The sequence below is a fragment of the Chiloscyllium plagiosum genome, chromosome 1, assembly GCF_004010195.1.
Source record: "Chiloscyllium plagiosum isolate BGI_BamShark_2017 chromosome 1, ASM401019v2, whole genome shotgun sequence".
NCBI lineage: Eukaryota > Metazoa > Chordata > Chondrichthyes > Orectolobiformes > Hemiscylliidae > Chiloscyllium > Chiloscyllium plagiosum.
In genome coordinates, this window is record NC_057710.1 from 156,543,025 (window position 1) to 156,559,198 (window position 16,174).

A 16,174-nucleotide genomic window follows, 5' to 3' on the forward strand; every position below is an offset into this window, starting at 1 on the left:
GACATCCTCAGTGCTTGGGAGCCTCCTTTGAAGCGCTTCTGTGGTGTTTCCTCCGGCATTTATAGAGTGCCATCCACAATCTCCATCAACAAACACATCGACCTGGACACAATATACCGGCCACTACAGTGGACAGCTGAAACTGACAACCGGAAGCGGCAGGGACAGGCCATTGTAAATGCTGGAGGAAACACCACAGAAGCGCTTCACAGGAGGCTCCCAAGAACTGACTCATCCACAAACTCCATCAACAAACACATAGACCTGGGCCCAATATACCGGCCACTACAGCGGACAGCTGAAACTGACAACCGGAAGCGGCAGGGACAGGCCACTATAAATGCCGGAGGAAACACCACAGAAGCGCTTCACAGGAGGCTCCCAAACACTGAGGATGTCACCTAGACAGGGGACGAAACGTCTGCAACAAAAACTTCCAGCTCGGCGAACAGAACCACAGCAACGAGCACCCGAGCTACAAATCTTCTCACAAACTTTGAATTTGAAGAAACTTCTGTGTCTGATCTATAACCTCCTATCACTTTCACATGGTCTACCTTAAACTCTTCTCTTCCTTGACTTTTTCTGTCTCCATTTCCATTAATGAATAATCACTATTAATCCATTCATTCCCCCAACTATTTCAACTACTTTATGGGAAAGTGACAGCTTAGTGGTGTTATTGGCTGGACTGTTAATTCTGAAAACCAGGTAGTATTCTGGGGACTTGTATTCAAATCCCACCATGGCAGATGGGGGAGTTTGAATCCAATAAAAAATATGGAATTATGAGTCTAATGACGACTATAAAACCAATGTCAACTGTCAGAAAACCCCATCTGGTTCACTAATATCCTTGTATAGGTGTTCCTCTTCCTCTTTTTGCAGTTCTGGTGTGCTGCAGCCCTTTTGAGTAGTGTCTTGATGCAACTTCGTTTGTGTGTATTGGGGTGGTTGCTTTCATAGTTCAGGACTTGGTCTGTGTGTGTGGCTTTCCTGTGTATCTTAGTGGTGAATTCTCCTCACGTCTAGGAATGGGAGTTGGTTGTCTTTGTTGATGGGTTCAACGTCCTGTTGTTTGTTATGTCTGTTCAGCAGGTTGGCTCTTGTTTCTCTGGCTAGGGCTTTGTCAATAGAGGTGAACAGTGCCGTTACGTCGAATGAGACCATGGTTTCTTCCTTGTCTATGTGTATATCCTTAACGCAAGGAAACTGCTATCCTTATCTAGTTTGGTCTAAGTGTGGCTCCAGATCCACAGTAATGTGGGTGACCCTCTTAGCAGTAGGGATGGGCAATAAATTCTGGCTTAGACAGCACCACCCTCATCCTGTAAATGAATTTAAAAACCTGGATTCCTTTATGTATACATTTGCTCCTCAGTTTCTCTATCGTTATTATGTTGCGACCTTTCACATCAGTGTTGCCTTCTTGCTCAACTGAGGGCTCCCTCATAAGGAGCGGCATAATGGCACAGTAGTTAGCACTGGTGCCTCACAGTGTCAGGGGCCTGGGTTCCATTCCAACCTTAGACAACTATATGTATGGAGTTGCCATGTTCTCTCATTGTCTGAGCGGGTTTCCTCCAGGTGTTCCTGTTTCCTCCCACAGTCCAAAGACGTGCATTGCCCCATGGTGTCCAGGGATGCCAAGATTATGTGGGTCAGTCATGGTAAAAACCCCATTTTACAGGGTTGGGGTGGAGGATTGGGTCTGGGTGGGATATGCTTCAGAGGGTAAGTACAGACTCAACGGGCTAAATGGCCACTCTCTGTACTGTAGGGATTCTATGAACCACCTACAAAGGCTCCAATACTCAGGTACACCTTTTATCCCTCACAGACCAATAACAAAGTTCGCTTTACCCTCCAACACCGTTGTCCAAATTCAGTTGACTATCATTCACTATTTCCGTCATTTCCAGCACAATGCCACCACTAAACACATCTTTCCTTGTTCTCCCCTTCCAGCATTCAGAAGGGATCCCTACCCCCATAACATCTTGACCTGCTCAATCACCTCCAATCATCATTAAATACTGGAGTTGCAACACTTTCCATTTTACCTCCACACTCATCATCATTCAAACCGACAAACATTACTGCTAAGTGAAAGACTGATTTATATGTATTTCTGTCAATGCAGTATATTTCAGATAGCAACTCTTCATTATTTTATCATTCACATCCCCTCCAGAGAAGTGTTGTATTTGTTTACTTATCCCACTTCTACTCCCTGCTTTCCCTTCAGGAAGGTTTTCAATTATCAGTATGTTATCAAGAAAACTACAATGTAGACGGAGGTGAAAATACCCAGATTCCTCAAACACACAATCTCTAAGTATCAAGGGATGCGAAAGATGATAATCTCTATATTTAATCAGCTGTTTAAAATAAACTTATAATTATTTACCTGTAATAATCTGTGGTTCACCAGCTTGGCATTTTACAGTCGCTACTGTATTTGTATGCCCTATTAAAGTGTGTACATTTGCTTTTGTTCGTATGTCCCAAACCTATGTCAAAAACAAGACATTTTTTCAAGAGTTCCTCTAAATGCAATATTAAACCAAACTTAAGTAAATCTGATAAAACTGAGAAATAGGTTTTATACATCACTTTATCAAAACCCAAAAGATGTTAGGGTATGATTATATTAATGGCTGATTTACAATGTATTACACTTATAGAGACAATAATTTTAAAAAACTGTTTACCCTTGCAGTTGAATCTCTGCCACATGTTATCAAGACATCAATGGTTGGGTGTAAATCAAGTCCATACACTGCACTTAAATGACCATGGTAATGTCGGATAACCTAATTAAACAGGAAGCATAGAAATAAACTGTAGCTCATAAATTTACACATTATGCAAAATCAGTGCCGCCATTGAAAAGCCGAGGTAAAGTACTGCAAAACATCAAAAGTAAAGCAGAAGTCACTGCAGAAAATAAGAACTGAGAAAAGTGCAGATACTGTAAATACTGAAAAGCACAGCAGGTCTGGCAGCATTGTGGAGAGACGAAATGTTAATACTGATTTCTCTCCACAGATGCTGGCAGACCTGCTGAGCTTTTCCAGTGAAGTCACATAGTCCTGCTTTCTCAGGGTGGGGTGGCTGGGGAAGGGAGACAGACAGACACAGACAGACACCTTCATCCCCTCCCCTACTCACCTATTTTACTCTATGCTACTTTCTCCCCACCCTCCTCTCATTTATCTCTCCACCCTTCAGGCACTCTGCCTGTATTCCTGATGAAGGGCTTTTGCCCGAAACGCCGATTTGACTGCTCCTCGGATGCTGTCTGAACTGCTGTGCTTTTCCAGCAGAACTAATCCAGAATCTGGTTTCCAGCATCTGCAGTCATTGTTTTTACCTAGACAGACAGAGAGAGAGAGAGAGAGAGACACAGAGAGAGAGAGAGAGACACGCAGTGAGAGTGAGTGAGACAGAGAGAGAGAGAGCGTGGAGACAGAGACAGAGGGTGAGAGAGAGAGAGAGATAGTGAGACAGAGAGAGGCACAGAGGTATATATGGTGGTCATTTAACCTGAGAATCAACACGCCTCAGACAAGGGACAAGGTGGAGAAGATAGGATCTTCACAATGACCTCAGCTGTAGGCACTGAACCCACACTGTTGACATTATGCATTGAAAATCAGCCATCCAGACAATTGAGCTAATTGACCCCAATTGCAAAAGATTAACTTCATTTTAGTAATGCCCAAGTTGTGAAAATGTATACCTTATTGTATTCCAGATCCCAGCATTTCACTTGCTTATCCTCACCACAGGAGAAAAGGTATGGACTGCGCGAACTGACTGCCACTCCTCGTACAGTACTGATATGCCCAGTCAGAGAGAGCTTCAACTTACCACTGGCCAGATCCCAGATCTATGCAACAAAATATTTTTTTAAAGTAACTGTGTCTCACTCCAAAACAAGCCAGCTTTAAAGTGATGCATCAATGGCATAAAATTAATCTGCATGGGCTCTCACATTACAAATACTTGCCACATTTTAAAAGCAATAATTTCAAGTTTTTTTTAACAGTAGCTCAGTTGTTCTATAATTACCAATTAACTTTCTATACAATAATAACTAAACTTTTAAAATATAACTATGGAAATGCAGTCAACTGTGAAAATTGAATTACAAAACAGCATTTAATTTCCCCTACAAAATGCAAGCAACATACAAGCTGGTTGAAAAGGGCAGCAAAGTTGATATTTCAGAGAAACATCCTTCAGATTCAGGTTTGCATGAAAAATATCAAATCCGTTAGATAATGACTGCACTGTAATATTTCTAGCATCTTCAATTTCTGCTCCAAATTTCCAAGTTAAGCATTTAGTTTTCACTTCAATCTTATGGAGTTGTTTATTTTTACTTAGTAAACTACATTCTTAAAATGATACTATTCTTATAATTTGTTGTTTTTATTGTATTTACTAAATCATATTGAACAAATTTCAAGTGAAGTCTGAATTTCCAGCTGTAACATTCTGGTATTGAATTATTTCTATCTATAGTTTTATTTCCTGGACTTGAACAATTCTGGTTCGCCTACTTCCCGATACTCTCTTCACAGTCTCCTTTCAAATGTTTCTCAAACAGAAAAATGACACATCGATTACAAATGCATTTGCTAGTACGATTAAATAGGCACCGTATTACTACTTTCGGTGTAATAGGAGAACTAATGCGAAGCTAAATGTCTGTAACTGTCTTGTAGAGAGTTGTGGTACTAGACTGACGGACACTGGGAATTGCTCAAATATAAGCCAAAAATAAAGTACCACCCGAATAAGCCAAAAGAGTTGTTTTTAAAAGTCAGACTTCCAACAACCATTCTTACCTTAATAGTTCTATCAGCTGAGCCAGTAACAAACCACTGATTTCCAGGTTCAACTGCAAGGCATCTAACCCAGCCCAAATGGCCACTGATTACCTAAAGGCAAATGTGTTAATCAATATTAGCAACATTGGAGCATATCTTTTTGACCATGTAACTGTACAAAGGATGAGCAAAAGATAAAATTACAAAAACGTTTGCTAATCCTTTCCTACTATGGAAAACAAAGCTCTGAGTTTTAACTGAATTGTATTGATTTTATGAGTCACCTATTACTTTTTCAAAAATAATTTCTTGTTGAAAAAATGTTAGTCATATCCGAATTCCAAGAAATGAGAAATATTCAATATTTTGGTGTGGCAGGGCACCTAAAAGCGGTATTTTTAAAGGGCTACAGAGATGGGGTTGGAGAATGGGACTAGTTGAGAACTGATACAGACGCGATAGGTCAAATGGCCTCCTTCTGTACTATAAAAATTCTATGATTCTAAATGGCATTCATCATCAGACTGCTCCTTGGATGCTTTTTGGCCTGCTAAGCCTTTCCAGTAACACACACTCAACTCTAATCTCCCGCATCTGCAGTCCTCATTGTCTCCCAGTGATCCCACAGTTAGCCACTGCTGGAGGTCATAGGTTTTGGGTGAGGAGGGAAAGACGTAAAAGAGACCTATGGGGCAACTTTTTCACGCAGAGGGTGGTGTGTGTATGGAATGAGCTGCCAGAGGAAGTGGTGGAGGCTGGTATAATTGCAACATTTAAGAGGCATCTGGATGGATATATGAATAGGAAGGTTTAGAGGGATATGGGTCGGGTTCTAGCAGGTGGGACTAGATTGGGTTGTGATATCTGGTCGGCATGGATAAGTTGGACCGAAAGGTCTGTCTCCGTGCTGTACATCTCTACGACTCTATAATACTTTTTATATTACAAGTTTCTGAAAATGCTGATAACAGCGTGGCAAGAGATTCAGGGTACTTGTAACCAGAATGAACAGGATAAGCAATTCCACAGATCCTTAACCAGACTGTTGCAATAAAGAGAAAAAATGTAAATTAATGTCATTGTATATATTGTTAAGTCAGGTAGAGAAAGAAAGGGAGTAGGAAAAATTAAGTGACAGAAAGACAAAGTCAAAAGTTAATTTAGTTACTTTTTCAATTCATTCACAGGATGTGGGTGGCACTGGTTAGGCCAGCATGTATTGCCCATCACTAACTGCCCAGAGGGTTGTTAAGAGTCAACTACATTGCTGTTTGTGTGGAGTTATGTGTAGGTAAGGCTGACAGTTTTCTTCCCTAAACGGCATTAGTGACCCAGATGGATATTTCCAGCAATCATCAATGGATTCAAGGGGTTAAATTAGATTCTTTATTCAGACCTATAATTCCATTTTTTAAAACTGAATTCATATTCCACTATCAGCCATGGCAGGATTTGAACCCAAGTCTCCAGAACATAATTTGGGTCTCTGGATTAAGAGCCCAACAATAATACCACTGGGCCACTGCCTCCCAAGTTAAATTTTATATTTAAACTCCCCAGTTAATTTCAACTATGAGGACATCATGAATGAATTTTCACACATTATTGCAGTGCCAGAGGGTGACTGGCAACAGTGAACAATTATCGCATTATAAATGGTAGTTAAATTTTATTTGCTGCAGCAAATACGAGTGAGTTTAATTCAAAGGCATTACGTTTTTACACGCCAATCTTGAGAAATACAACAGAATTATCTTTTGCTAAATCTAATGGCAGAAAATACAGCACCACCTAGATGGACAAGTTTGGATATTGGCATTTAAGCTCACAGCAGCTTTTTATCTAAAGTTACTTTACACACAATTAACGAGGAGTAACACTGCCTTCCCAATCAAGCACAGAGTTCCAGACACATTATATTGCACATCATAATCCATATACAGAGGAACCTCGATTATCCAAATATCAATCATCTGAATATTGGATTATTTGAAGGAGATCTCGAGGTCCCGATAGAAACATTACATCAAAGACGCGTTTTCAACACTGATCGAGTCTTTTGTTTACAATGATTAAACAGGCACCATCTCCAAACGACTGACTGCTTGCCCTCTCTCTCTTCCCCCATACTTTCACTGGAGTACTGCAGAGGAGTGTACCCTAAAGCCCCCTTTCTCAGATAATCTGGTCAACATTGTCCTGTACAGGGCAAAGGTGAAACCAAAAGGTTACAGTAAAAAGTTGCCTGTGCGTGCTCAGCTGTGCGCTATTTGGAGACTCACCCTCCAAAAGGCAGCAGCAGTCTTGTTGTTGATGTCCAGATTAGCTGTCCCGGAGGGGGCACTGTTGGACAGGGACATGGGCGGTGTTGGGTGGGTAGTGCTGGACGGGGGCATAGGGTGGATTTGGGAGAGGTGGAGGGGCGGTGTTGGGCTGACGGGCAGGGGGCGTTGGATGGGGGCGCGGGGCAGTGTTGTACGGGGTTTGGGGGGGGCTCGCGCGCTGTGTGCTGCTGCCTCTTCTCCTGGACAGGGAGTGGACTTAAAAAACTCTGAGCCCCAGAGGAAAGGTATTTAATCGATTAACCGAATAATCGATTATCCAAACGAAATAGTGCCCGCCCATCTTGTTTGGATAATCGAGGGTCTCCTGTAGTAAGGCATTAGAAAGGAATCTCATTGGTTTAGAGCACATCTGAAGATGGTGAATTAGATTAGATTAGATTAGATTACTTACAGTGTGGAAACAGGCCCTTCGGCCCAACAAGTCCACACCGACCTGCCGAAGCGCAACCCACCCAGACCCATTCCCCTACATTTACCCCTTCACCTAACACTACGGGCAATTTAACATGGCCAATTCACCTAACCTGCACATTTTTGGACTGTGGGAGGAAACCGGAGCACCCGGAGGAAACCCACGCAGACACAGGGAGAATGTGCACAGTCAGTCACCTGAGGCGGGAAATGAACCCGTGTCTCTGGCGCCTCACATGTTTGACTTGAAAGCATTATTTTATGCAGTTAGGCAAAAAGAAAGCATTTTAACTTACACTTTCTTGCTGCAGAATGAAACTTTTTAGCTGTGATGAATATCTATGAATAGGTTATTTATGCAAGAGATTCACATAATAATTTGCTTACTCTGTACAGCTTCCAAGGTGGGTGCCATTGTGGTTTTGGCATTGTAGGAAGTTTTCTTGAAATTAGTGAAGAATTCTTTGAACCTCCAGCATCCATTACAGCCTGTAACATATTCAAACACAAATATAAAGATCACGATTTGTGTATTTTTAGTCTGTCCCATCACCAGAAGTAATGTGTGTTAGCATTTATAATTTCTGAAGGATCTTACCATGGAAGATCCTGGCGGCTGTGAACGTTCAGCAATGCCCGCATGTCTGTGGATATCAGCAACACTGGCTGCAGTACGATTTGCATCATGTCTGAAAGTGAAATAAAACATATTTCATTTATTAACGAAAATATTGAAAATAAGAATCCACACCACTATCCAATTTAAAACAGAAAATTGGAAAATCTACACAGCTATTACTGATGCACTTAATGAATTATGCTTAATAGCAAATATAAAAATACATTATTCATCAGCCAAGGTGTTCTCAAACTTCAAATGCATGGGCCAGTTACCTTACATTGCTGCTTTTAATAAAAATACTTCAAATCAGCAGTAGGCAAATTATTCAAAATTGTGAACTAAAAGCTCTTACTACATTGTGTAGAAATTACTTATTTCCAGGTTAAACTCAATTTATGATGATCGAGTTTTTAAATCATCAGATTCAGGAGTTAATTTGAAGTTAAACAACATTTGAATTACATTTGCACTAGCTTTCACAACATTCTGTAGAAAGCAGTTTTCTCATCCAATTGCTCATTATCATGAAGCAGGGGTTCAGAGTTGGACAATTCACTTTTACGAGAAGATCATAAACTCAAATAAGCTCACGACCTAAAACCTGTTCATTAGGGCCTCTACTCCGGGACAAGGAGGTCTGGGTTCAAGTTCCACCTACTCCAGAGGTGTGTAATAACATCATTGAACAGGGTAACCAATTAAAATGTATGCTTGGAGCTGATTCCCTACTACTTTTAGAGTGTAATGGAGGAAAGATCACAAACTGATGGAGCATCAGCATCAGAATTCAAAAAGGTACATATTGCACAAGCCTAGGGGTTACTTTGAAATTAGTAGGCTGAATATTGCTGATAAAATAACAAGATTAAATGATCATTTCTTTATTGCAAAAATATACTTTATTCAAAGAAGTGTGCCTATAAGTACGGTACATAAGAATTCTCACATTTGTTCTGTACAATCTTTTCAGAGAGATTAAAAAAAAAGAGACAGATGTGGTCCAGTTAGTTCTGCTATAACTTGTGTTGCTTCACCGTGAATTGGCTATAATGTGATTGAAGAATTTAGACCATTATTTGTAGAATGCTAACTTCCCTTACCTGTATTGGATATAACGTGATTGCGGTCCCATTGATTTGAATGGTGTTGCTATTATGCAATTTTCTTATAACGTGGGACCGCACAGGAACAGAACTATCACATTATATCAGAACAGATTATACTGGAATTTGACCACAGAGCTACTGTGCAGTTGCAAAAAAAAAGGCATTTTTAACCGATGTACAATGCTCCTCAGACAGCTGTTCTCACAGCATTCGGAGATCCACACTCAGTGCCATGTGTCGCCATATGCACACACTCAGTCTCTCTCTCTCTCAAATCAGCACCACTGCAGAGCTATCCTGCCCCCCTACAATTCCACTTTATACTCTGGCTCATTTGACATGCTAACAAAAACTTTGCCTTTCAGGCATTAAGAAATGCAAGATGCAACAACTTAGAGACACCCATGCCCCTCCAGAATGTTTCTCCCCTCCCCTTCTCTCTGACTCCATCCCTCTTCTAACCCTACCTCCTGTTGTGTACTTACTATCCCTTCTGCTCTTCCACACTCTGATGCTGAACATTCTGTACTCAGCAAAGGTCTTAATTTTGTCCCCCTGCACCCACCACCTCAATGAATTTCAGGCACAACACTCCTCTCTTCTTTCTTTGCCATCGTGCCTATTTCTATGGACAAGAGTCCTCTCCCCATCACCTGCCTCCAGTACTCTCCCTCCACCTAAGCCCTCCCTGACTTTTTAACCTGTACTCGACTTGTTCATTGAGAATTGTCGCCATTGATGTTGATTCCTCTGTCCCCACTTGCTAATTCAAATGTATCTCCTTTTGAACTGACAAGGTGGGGGTGGGGGGTTGCTGTTGTGGTCTAAACATGCTGACATCTACATTGCAGAGGCACAGCACCAGCTCTTGGACACCTCCTCCTATCTCCCAGGACCATGACCTCACCATTGTCCACATGGGTGACTAATATCATTTCATCTGGTGATCTCCCCATCGCTGCCTCCAAACTCATAGCCCCTCAACACTGATCACTTCTACCTCCTTCACAAAATCTACAAACAGGACTGCCCAGGCGAACCCATTGTTCCTGTCTGCTCCTGTCTCACAGATCTCATCTATTTCTATCCTCGACTTGACTTTGTCCCCCCTTGTCCAGTACCTTCCCACTTATATCTGCAATTCCCCTGATGTTTTACATTAGTTTCAGAATTTCCAGTTCATGGGCTGCAGCCACCACCTCTTCACATGGAAATGCAAAACCTTTACATGTCCATTCCCCATCAGGATGGTCAAGGCTGTCTGCTTCTTCCTGGAAAAAAAGGTCAATATCCACATCCATCACCCTCCCCCTCTGGCTGAGTGTACCTTCCACTTTGAACAACTTCTCCTTTAACACCTCACACTCTTCAGGTCAATAGGGTGGCCATGGGCCTGCATGGGCCCCATTTATGCCAATCCCTTTTGGGGTGGGTAGTCTCATAACCCAAAACCTTTTATCCAGGACATCAATGCTGCTTACCTCTCTTGCCCACATTTGGAAATGTTTATTTATTTCACTTCCAATTTCCACCCTCCTCTCACCTTCACCTGGTCCATCTCTGACTCCTCCCTTCCCTTCCTCAACATCTTTGTTTTCATTTCTGGGGATAGGCTGACCACTGATATCCACTACAAACCAACTGACTCCCAGTTACTTTAATTATAAATCCTTACACCCTACATCCTGTAAAGACTCTATTCCATGCTTCCAGTGCCTCCATCTCCATCACATCTCTTCTGATAATGCCAGCTTCGACAAGCAGACCTCCAAAACGTCCACCTTCTTCCTCAAGTGAGGAATCTCTACCACCATGGTTGATAGAAGCACTGCTGATGATTCCTGCTTTCTATTTATATGTTTAGTTTTCTTTGGGTTGGTGATATTTTCTGTGGTGATGTCATTTCCTATGGTGATGTAATTTCCTGTTCCTTTTCTGAGGGGGTGATAAATGGGGTCCAAGTCAATGTGTCTGTTGATAGAGTTCTCAATAAACACATTGACTTGGACCCCATTTACCACCCCCTGACAAAAATAACCAGGAAATGACATCACCAACCCAAAGAAATCCAAACATATAAATAGAAAGCATGGATCATCAACATTGCTTCATCCGGAGGCTCACTGAAAATGTAACCTAGTATGGTGACAAAAACTTCTGAAAATGAACCTTCCAGCACAGCAAGCAAACCTACATCCAGAGCATCAACCTGAGCTACAAATCTTCACAAAACCCACTAGTTTTTTTTTGTAGCACCATACTTTTTATAGAAAATAGAAACAAGTAGGCCATTTGGTTCTTCGAGCCTGCTTTGCCATTCCAACCAATCTTAGATAATCCTCTATCTCAATGCCATATCCCTCTTTCTCTTAACCTCTGATGCCTTTAATATCTAAAAACTTACCAATCTATTTGTTGAATATATTCAGTCACCCGGGTGCCACAGTCTTCTGTGGTAATGATGTCCACAAGTAGATGACCCTCGAGTGAAGAAATTTCATCAACAGATGCCTAAGGGAAAGACAACGGAACGAGGACATGCCACAACCCAAAGGACTAGCCACACTACCATACATCAAGAGCATTTCTGAACTAACAGCCAGACTACTGCGACCACTAGGACTCATAACAGCACACAAACCAACAGCCACTATCAGACAACAACTCACCAGAACGAAGGACCCCATACCCAGCATGAGCAAAACAAATGTAGTGTACAAAATCCCATGCAAGGACTGTACAAAACACTACATAGGACAAACAGGAAGACAGCTAACGATCCGCATCCATGAACACCAACTAGCCACGAAACGACACGACCAGCTATCCTTAGTAGCCACACACGCAGACAACAAGCAACATGAATTCGACTGGGACAACACTACTATCATAGGGCAAGCCAGACAGAGAACAGCCAGGAATTCCTAGACCAGCTCGGCGGACAGAACCACAGCAACGAGCACCCGAGCTACAAATCTTCTCACAAACTTTGAAATATTGTCTTTATTTTTCACTCTGAAGGAGTACAAATTCATATTTATCCAAGTTATACTGAACCTGCCATGTGTTATACTACTTAATCAACTTGTCTAGATCACTCTGACACCTCAGAACTCTCAATCCCATCTGGTTTTGTGGTGTCAGCAAACTTGGAAATACTGCATTCGGTTTCCTCATACATGTCATTTATACATGTCATGAATAACTAGGACCCAAGCACCGATCCCAGTGGTACACCACTAGTCACTGCCTGCCACCTGGAATAAGACCCATTTATTCCGACATTATGTTTCCAGTCTGTCAAGCAATTCTCAATCCATGCCATTGTATTATCCACAACCTCGCATCTTACATTTTACCACTAGCCTTTTCCGTGCGACCTTATCAAAAGCCTATCTTAATGAGCAATTGTATAATTTTATGGTCACTCTTCTGTAGTGGATCCACACAAGGTTGCTCGTCTTTTCTCATTAGACAATACCCAATTGTACTGTTATTGCATGCATCTCTAATTCTGTTTAATGCCTTCCTTACCTTTGTTTCTTTTTTCAATATTTTATTTCTACCTGATGTTACATTGAATTTACCCCAATTTGGACTTGCTTTTCAGTTGTTCCTTTATTATAAAATTCCTCTAACAGATTGACTAAGAATAGATATAGTTAATTGCCTTGTTCCTTCACGCCTTTGATGTTCATTTCCATCTCTGTAATATTGTTCAACATTGCCCTTGCTGACACTTGCAACTGTGTCGTTGCTATCTCTAGACTTGAGTACATGTACTTGTGAGCTACATATTCTTAGCTCACCTTCCATCTTCTATTGGCTTAGGTCAATAATTTTTGGATAATCTTTAATAAACTTTATTAAAATTCTGGATATGTGAATCATTCCTCCAGTAATATAATCGCTGACTCAGTATGGAAGCTATATTTTTATACTGATTTAAACAATAACATTTTGCAATATTTTGCTATTTCTTAATATTCATTTGACTTTATGGAAATAATAAAGAAATTAAAAATTCTTTCCACAAGCTGATAATGAAGCCATTACTGCTCAGAAGGAAGCCATTCAATCCATCAGGAATTGTCACTTAAATTGAGTGATTGACATTTCGGAGACCATCACAATAGAAACAACAAAAGGTTATTCATTTCAAATGCCTGTTCAGCAAGATTTGAGGAGTTGACCAACAGTGAATAAGTGTCCACCATAACTTTACCAAATTTCTAATACGAATACAGTATAAAGCTGTCAAAACCATTTGTAACTACGTGTTCCTCTCAAATACCAAAGTATGAACATTGTGTTATAATCAAATAAATTCCTTCCTTGTTTTCAAGAAAATATAGCCATAATTACATTCCAATAACTTTTAAAAGCATAAAGCTTACCTGGCTTGTGAAGAAGGAAGCGACAAAGCCAAGGCTTGAGCACTTGCCTCACTGGGCATTTTCTGCACTTGTGTATCAGCTGTCAGAGCAACTCCTACAATTTACAGAGGTTGAATAAATGCTGTATATTTAAGAATGGCAACTATAGACTTACTTTCAAAATTATGTGGTTTTGCAAGTAAATTTCTTGATTTCAGAACCTAAGATACCAGAGTTGCATGTTACTTCAAATATGCTTCTGGTTAATATGCCCTTATTTCTAACAAATTTCTGTTTGTAAAAATAATACTTAAAAGTCTCAAATTTAGTTAGGTGGAAATCTATAATGCTACCTGAATATCACTAAGGTTACCATTTATAAAGTTCAAGTAAGTCCCTATTAAAAGATTAAGCATAGCATACTTATTTATTCTTTGGAGCTGCTTTATTTTGTCCCATTGATCAACTCAATAAGTGAATTTGGCAGTCTGACAGTCAAACAATCAGTGTTAAAACTCATGACAGATTATAAACTTCAAAAAGAAATTTTAACAGAAATGCTACTGACCTGGACCTGACGGGTATGGATGTGTGCCAGTTATAATATATTCGGATTCCTCACCTAAAACATAATAGACATAAGGGATACATTTAGACTTCCATATTCTTTCAGAACAGTTTAAAGCAAGATTGCAATCATCCAAATAAAGCTTTAAAATGGTGGCACTTGTAAAAGTCGGCACTGATGATGCAAAATTACACATGTACCAAGTACATTCTTCAAATCATAATTATGGGCACCTACCACCATTACATGTGAATAAATCCATTGTTCTTTTATGTATTTATTTGAGAATATTGAAACACTTAGGAAATAGTGTGTGCCACTGCTGGTCTCTATATTTGGTTCTGCTTTGTAATAGGGTCAGGTCTTGTGAACTTTGCAATAGGTTAGTTCAAGGATGACTGGAAGATCAGTTTTATAGCACAAGAGCTGAACCCATGGAGGGTTTCTAAAGATGATTTTAGAATCTACATCACAGTCTCCAAAAAAGAAACATCAGCCAGCCACAACTGTTCCAGGAAGACTCCCAGCATCAACAGCTTGTGTTTCCAATGTGATTTTGGTTGCAGATCAACATTTGGGTCAATTTGTGAACACTCTTTTTCTCTGGAGTTTAGCTGCCACTTGGCCAAAGGACATTTAAGATAACGCTTTGTGGAATTTTGTATCTTTCTCAGAACAACAGGCTGTATGTGTGTTAGTTTTTGAGAAAAGTAATTTCACATCTTTTCAAAGTCTAATCCTTCTGTTAATAATCTTTGCTGGAGTAATTTTTGTTTGAAATACAAGTTATGCTTGTTAAGGAAAGAAACCTGTCTACTCATCTTCATCAAGCAAATTGTCTTTCCGGTCTATGATACTGACCGGAATTTCTTCAAAATTAGTTCGCTAATTAAGTTAAGGATTCCATAAGTTAAGATTTCTTTAAGCTAAAGTGATTTACATTAAAGTGGCAGAAAACAATAAATAGAAATGCACATTAGTTTTAATTGTTGTGACATATGATCTATATTGCCGATAGTGAGAGATAATCATTTCAAGACAGATTATAACTAACAGTGAAAGCAGAGGAAATCCATATAACCTCCAAATCTCTGAATTTCGACACAGAAGAATTTGTTTTACTAATTTCTGGGGCTGATCACCACAGTTACCAGAGCAATAAACCCTTCATTTTTTAAACTTACAAAAACAAAATTGTTTTATTTTAGAAATTCATTTGATACTTTTAAATGTTTTTTTTTCCAAAAAGGCTACAGGCCCCAGTGAAAATTCAGTTCCTAAACGAAAAATATTTAAATTCAAAAGTTTTCTTATATTTTCACAGACACAGAGATCAGTTTCGAAACTGGCAACATGCTCACATACAAATAAGTGCTCTATACTCAAGATAACAAATAAATCTTAAAACCTGCAGTAGTGTACATAGGTCATAACTGACAGAATAAAATAAACATAACTAAATTCACTTCCATAAAACTGAAAATATTTCCTCTATTGTGAGTTGACTGCATACCACGATTTACGTCATAAGGTCCATGATTGTAGGAATCAGACTGCGAACTCTTCTCTCTGATTTCCTTAAGTATAGGCATATGGAGCACAGGACTGTACTCTGTCTGTAGCTTCACACTCATCTTGAGTTTGTAACTGATCAAACAAGAAAAACACAAGATCAATTAATCAAAAGAAAAGTAACTATCAGAAACAATTATACAGCATAAATTTTTTTTCACATTACAGTTCAAAGTAATTCCAAAATAAACAAAAGCAAGGAATGGTCTCATAGGACAGTGGTTGTTTCCTGTGTATTACTATTTCTTTCTCTTTACATCACAGTAGTGGCACTAGGATATTTAGCTTGAGTAGAGTAGGGCAGGGAATTTAGTTGCATCAAATAAATGTATG

At 39.9% G+C, this 16,174-nt stretch overlaps 1 protein-coding gene across 2 annotated transcripts in view; it reads right to left on the bottom strand.

The window, feature by feature from the left end:
* Positions 1 to 16,174, bottom strand: part of plrg1 (pleiotropic regulator 1) — a 37,245-nt gene that overhangs the window by 13,043 nt on the left and 8,028 nt on the right. Inside the window, exons 3-12 of one of the 2 annotated variants that reach the window (XM_043700242.1) lie at positions 15,783 to 15,916; positions 15,493 to 15,546; positions 14,270 to 14,323; positions 13,723 to 13,816; positions 8,196 to 8,286; positions 7,985 to 8,086; positions 4,860 to 4,952; positions 3,746 to 3,895; positions 2,715 to 2,816; positions 2,411 to 2,513 (exon numbers count right to left, since the gene is read on the bottom strand). In XM_043700242.1, coding sequence (XP_043556177.1) covers positions 2,411 to 2,513; positions 2,715 to 2,816; positions 3,746 to 3,895; positions 4,860 to 4,952; positions 7,985 to 8,086; positions 8,196 to 8,286; positions 13,723 to 13,816; positions 14,270 to 14,323; positions 15,493 to 15,546; positions 15,783 to 15,916 — 977 coding nt within the window. The remainder of the gene's footprint in view (positions 1 to 2,410; positions 2,514 to 2,714; positions 2,817 to 3,745; positions 3,896 to 4,859; positions 4,953 to 7,984; positions 8,087 to 8,195; positions 8,287 to 13,722; positions 13,817 to 14,269; positions 14,324 to 15,492; positions 15,547 to 15,782; positions 15,917 to 16,174) is intronic. The other variant, XM_043700252.1, reaches the window with a different exon arrangement.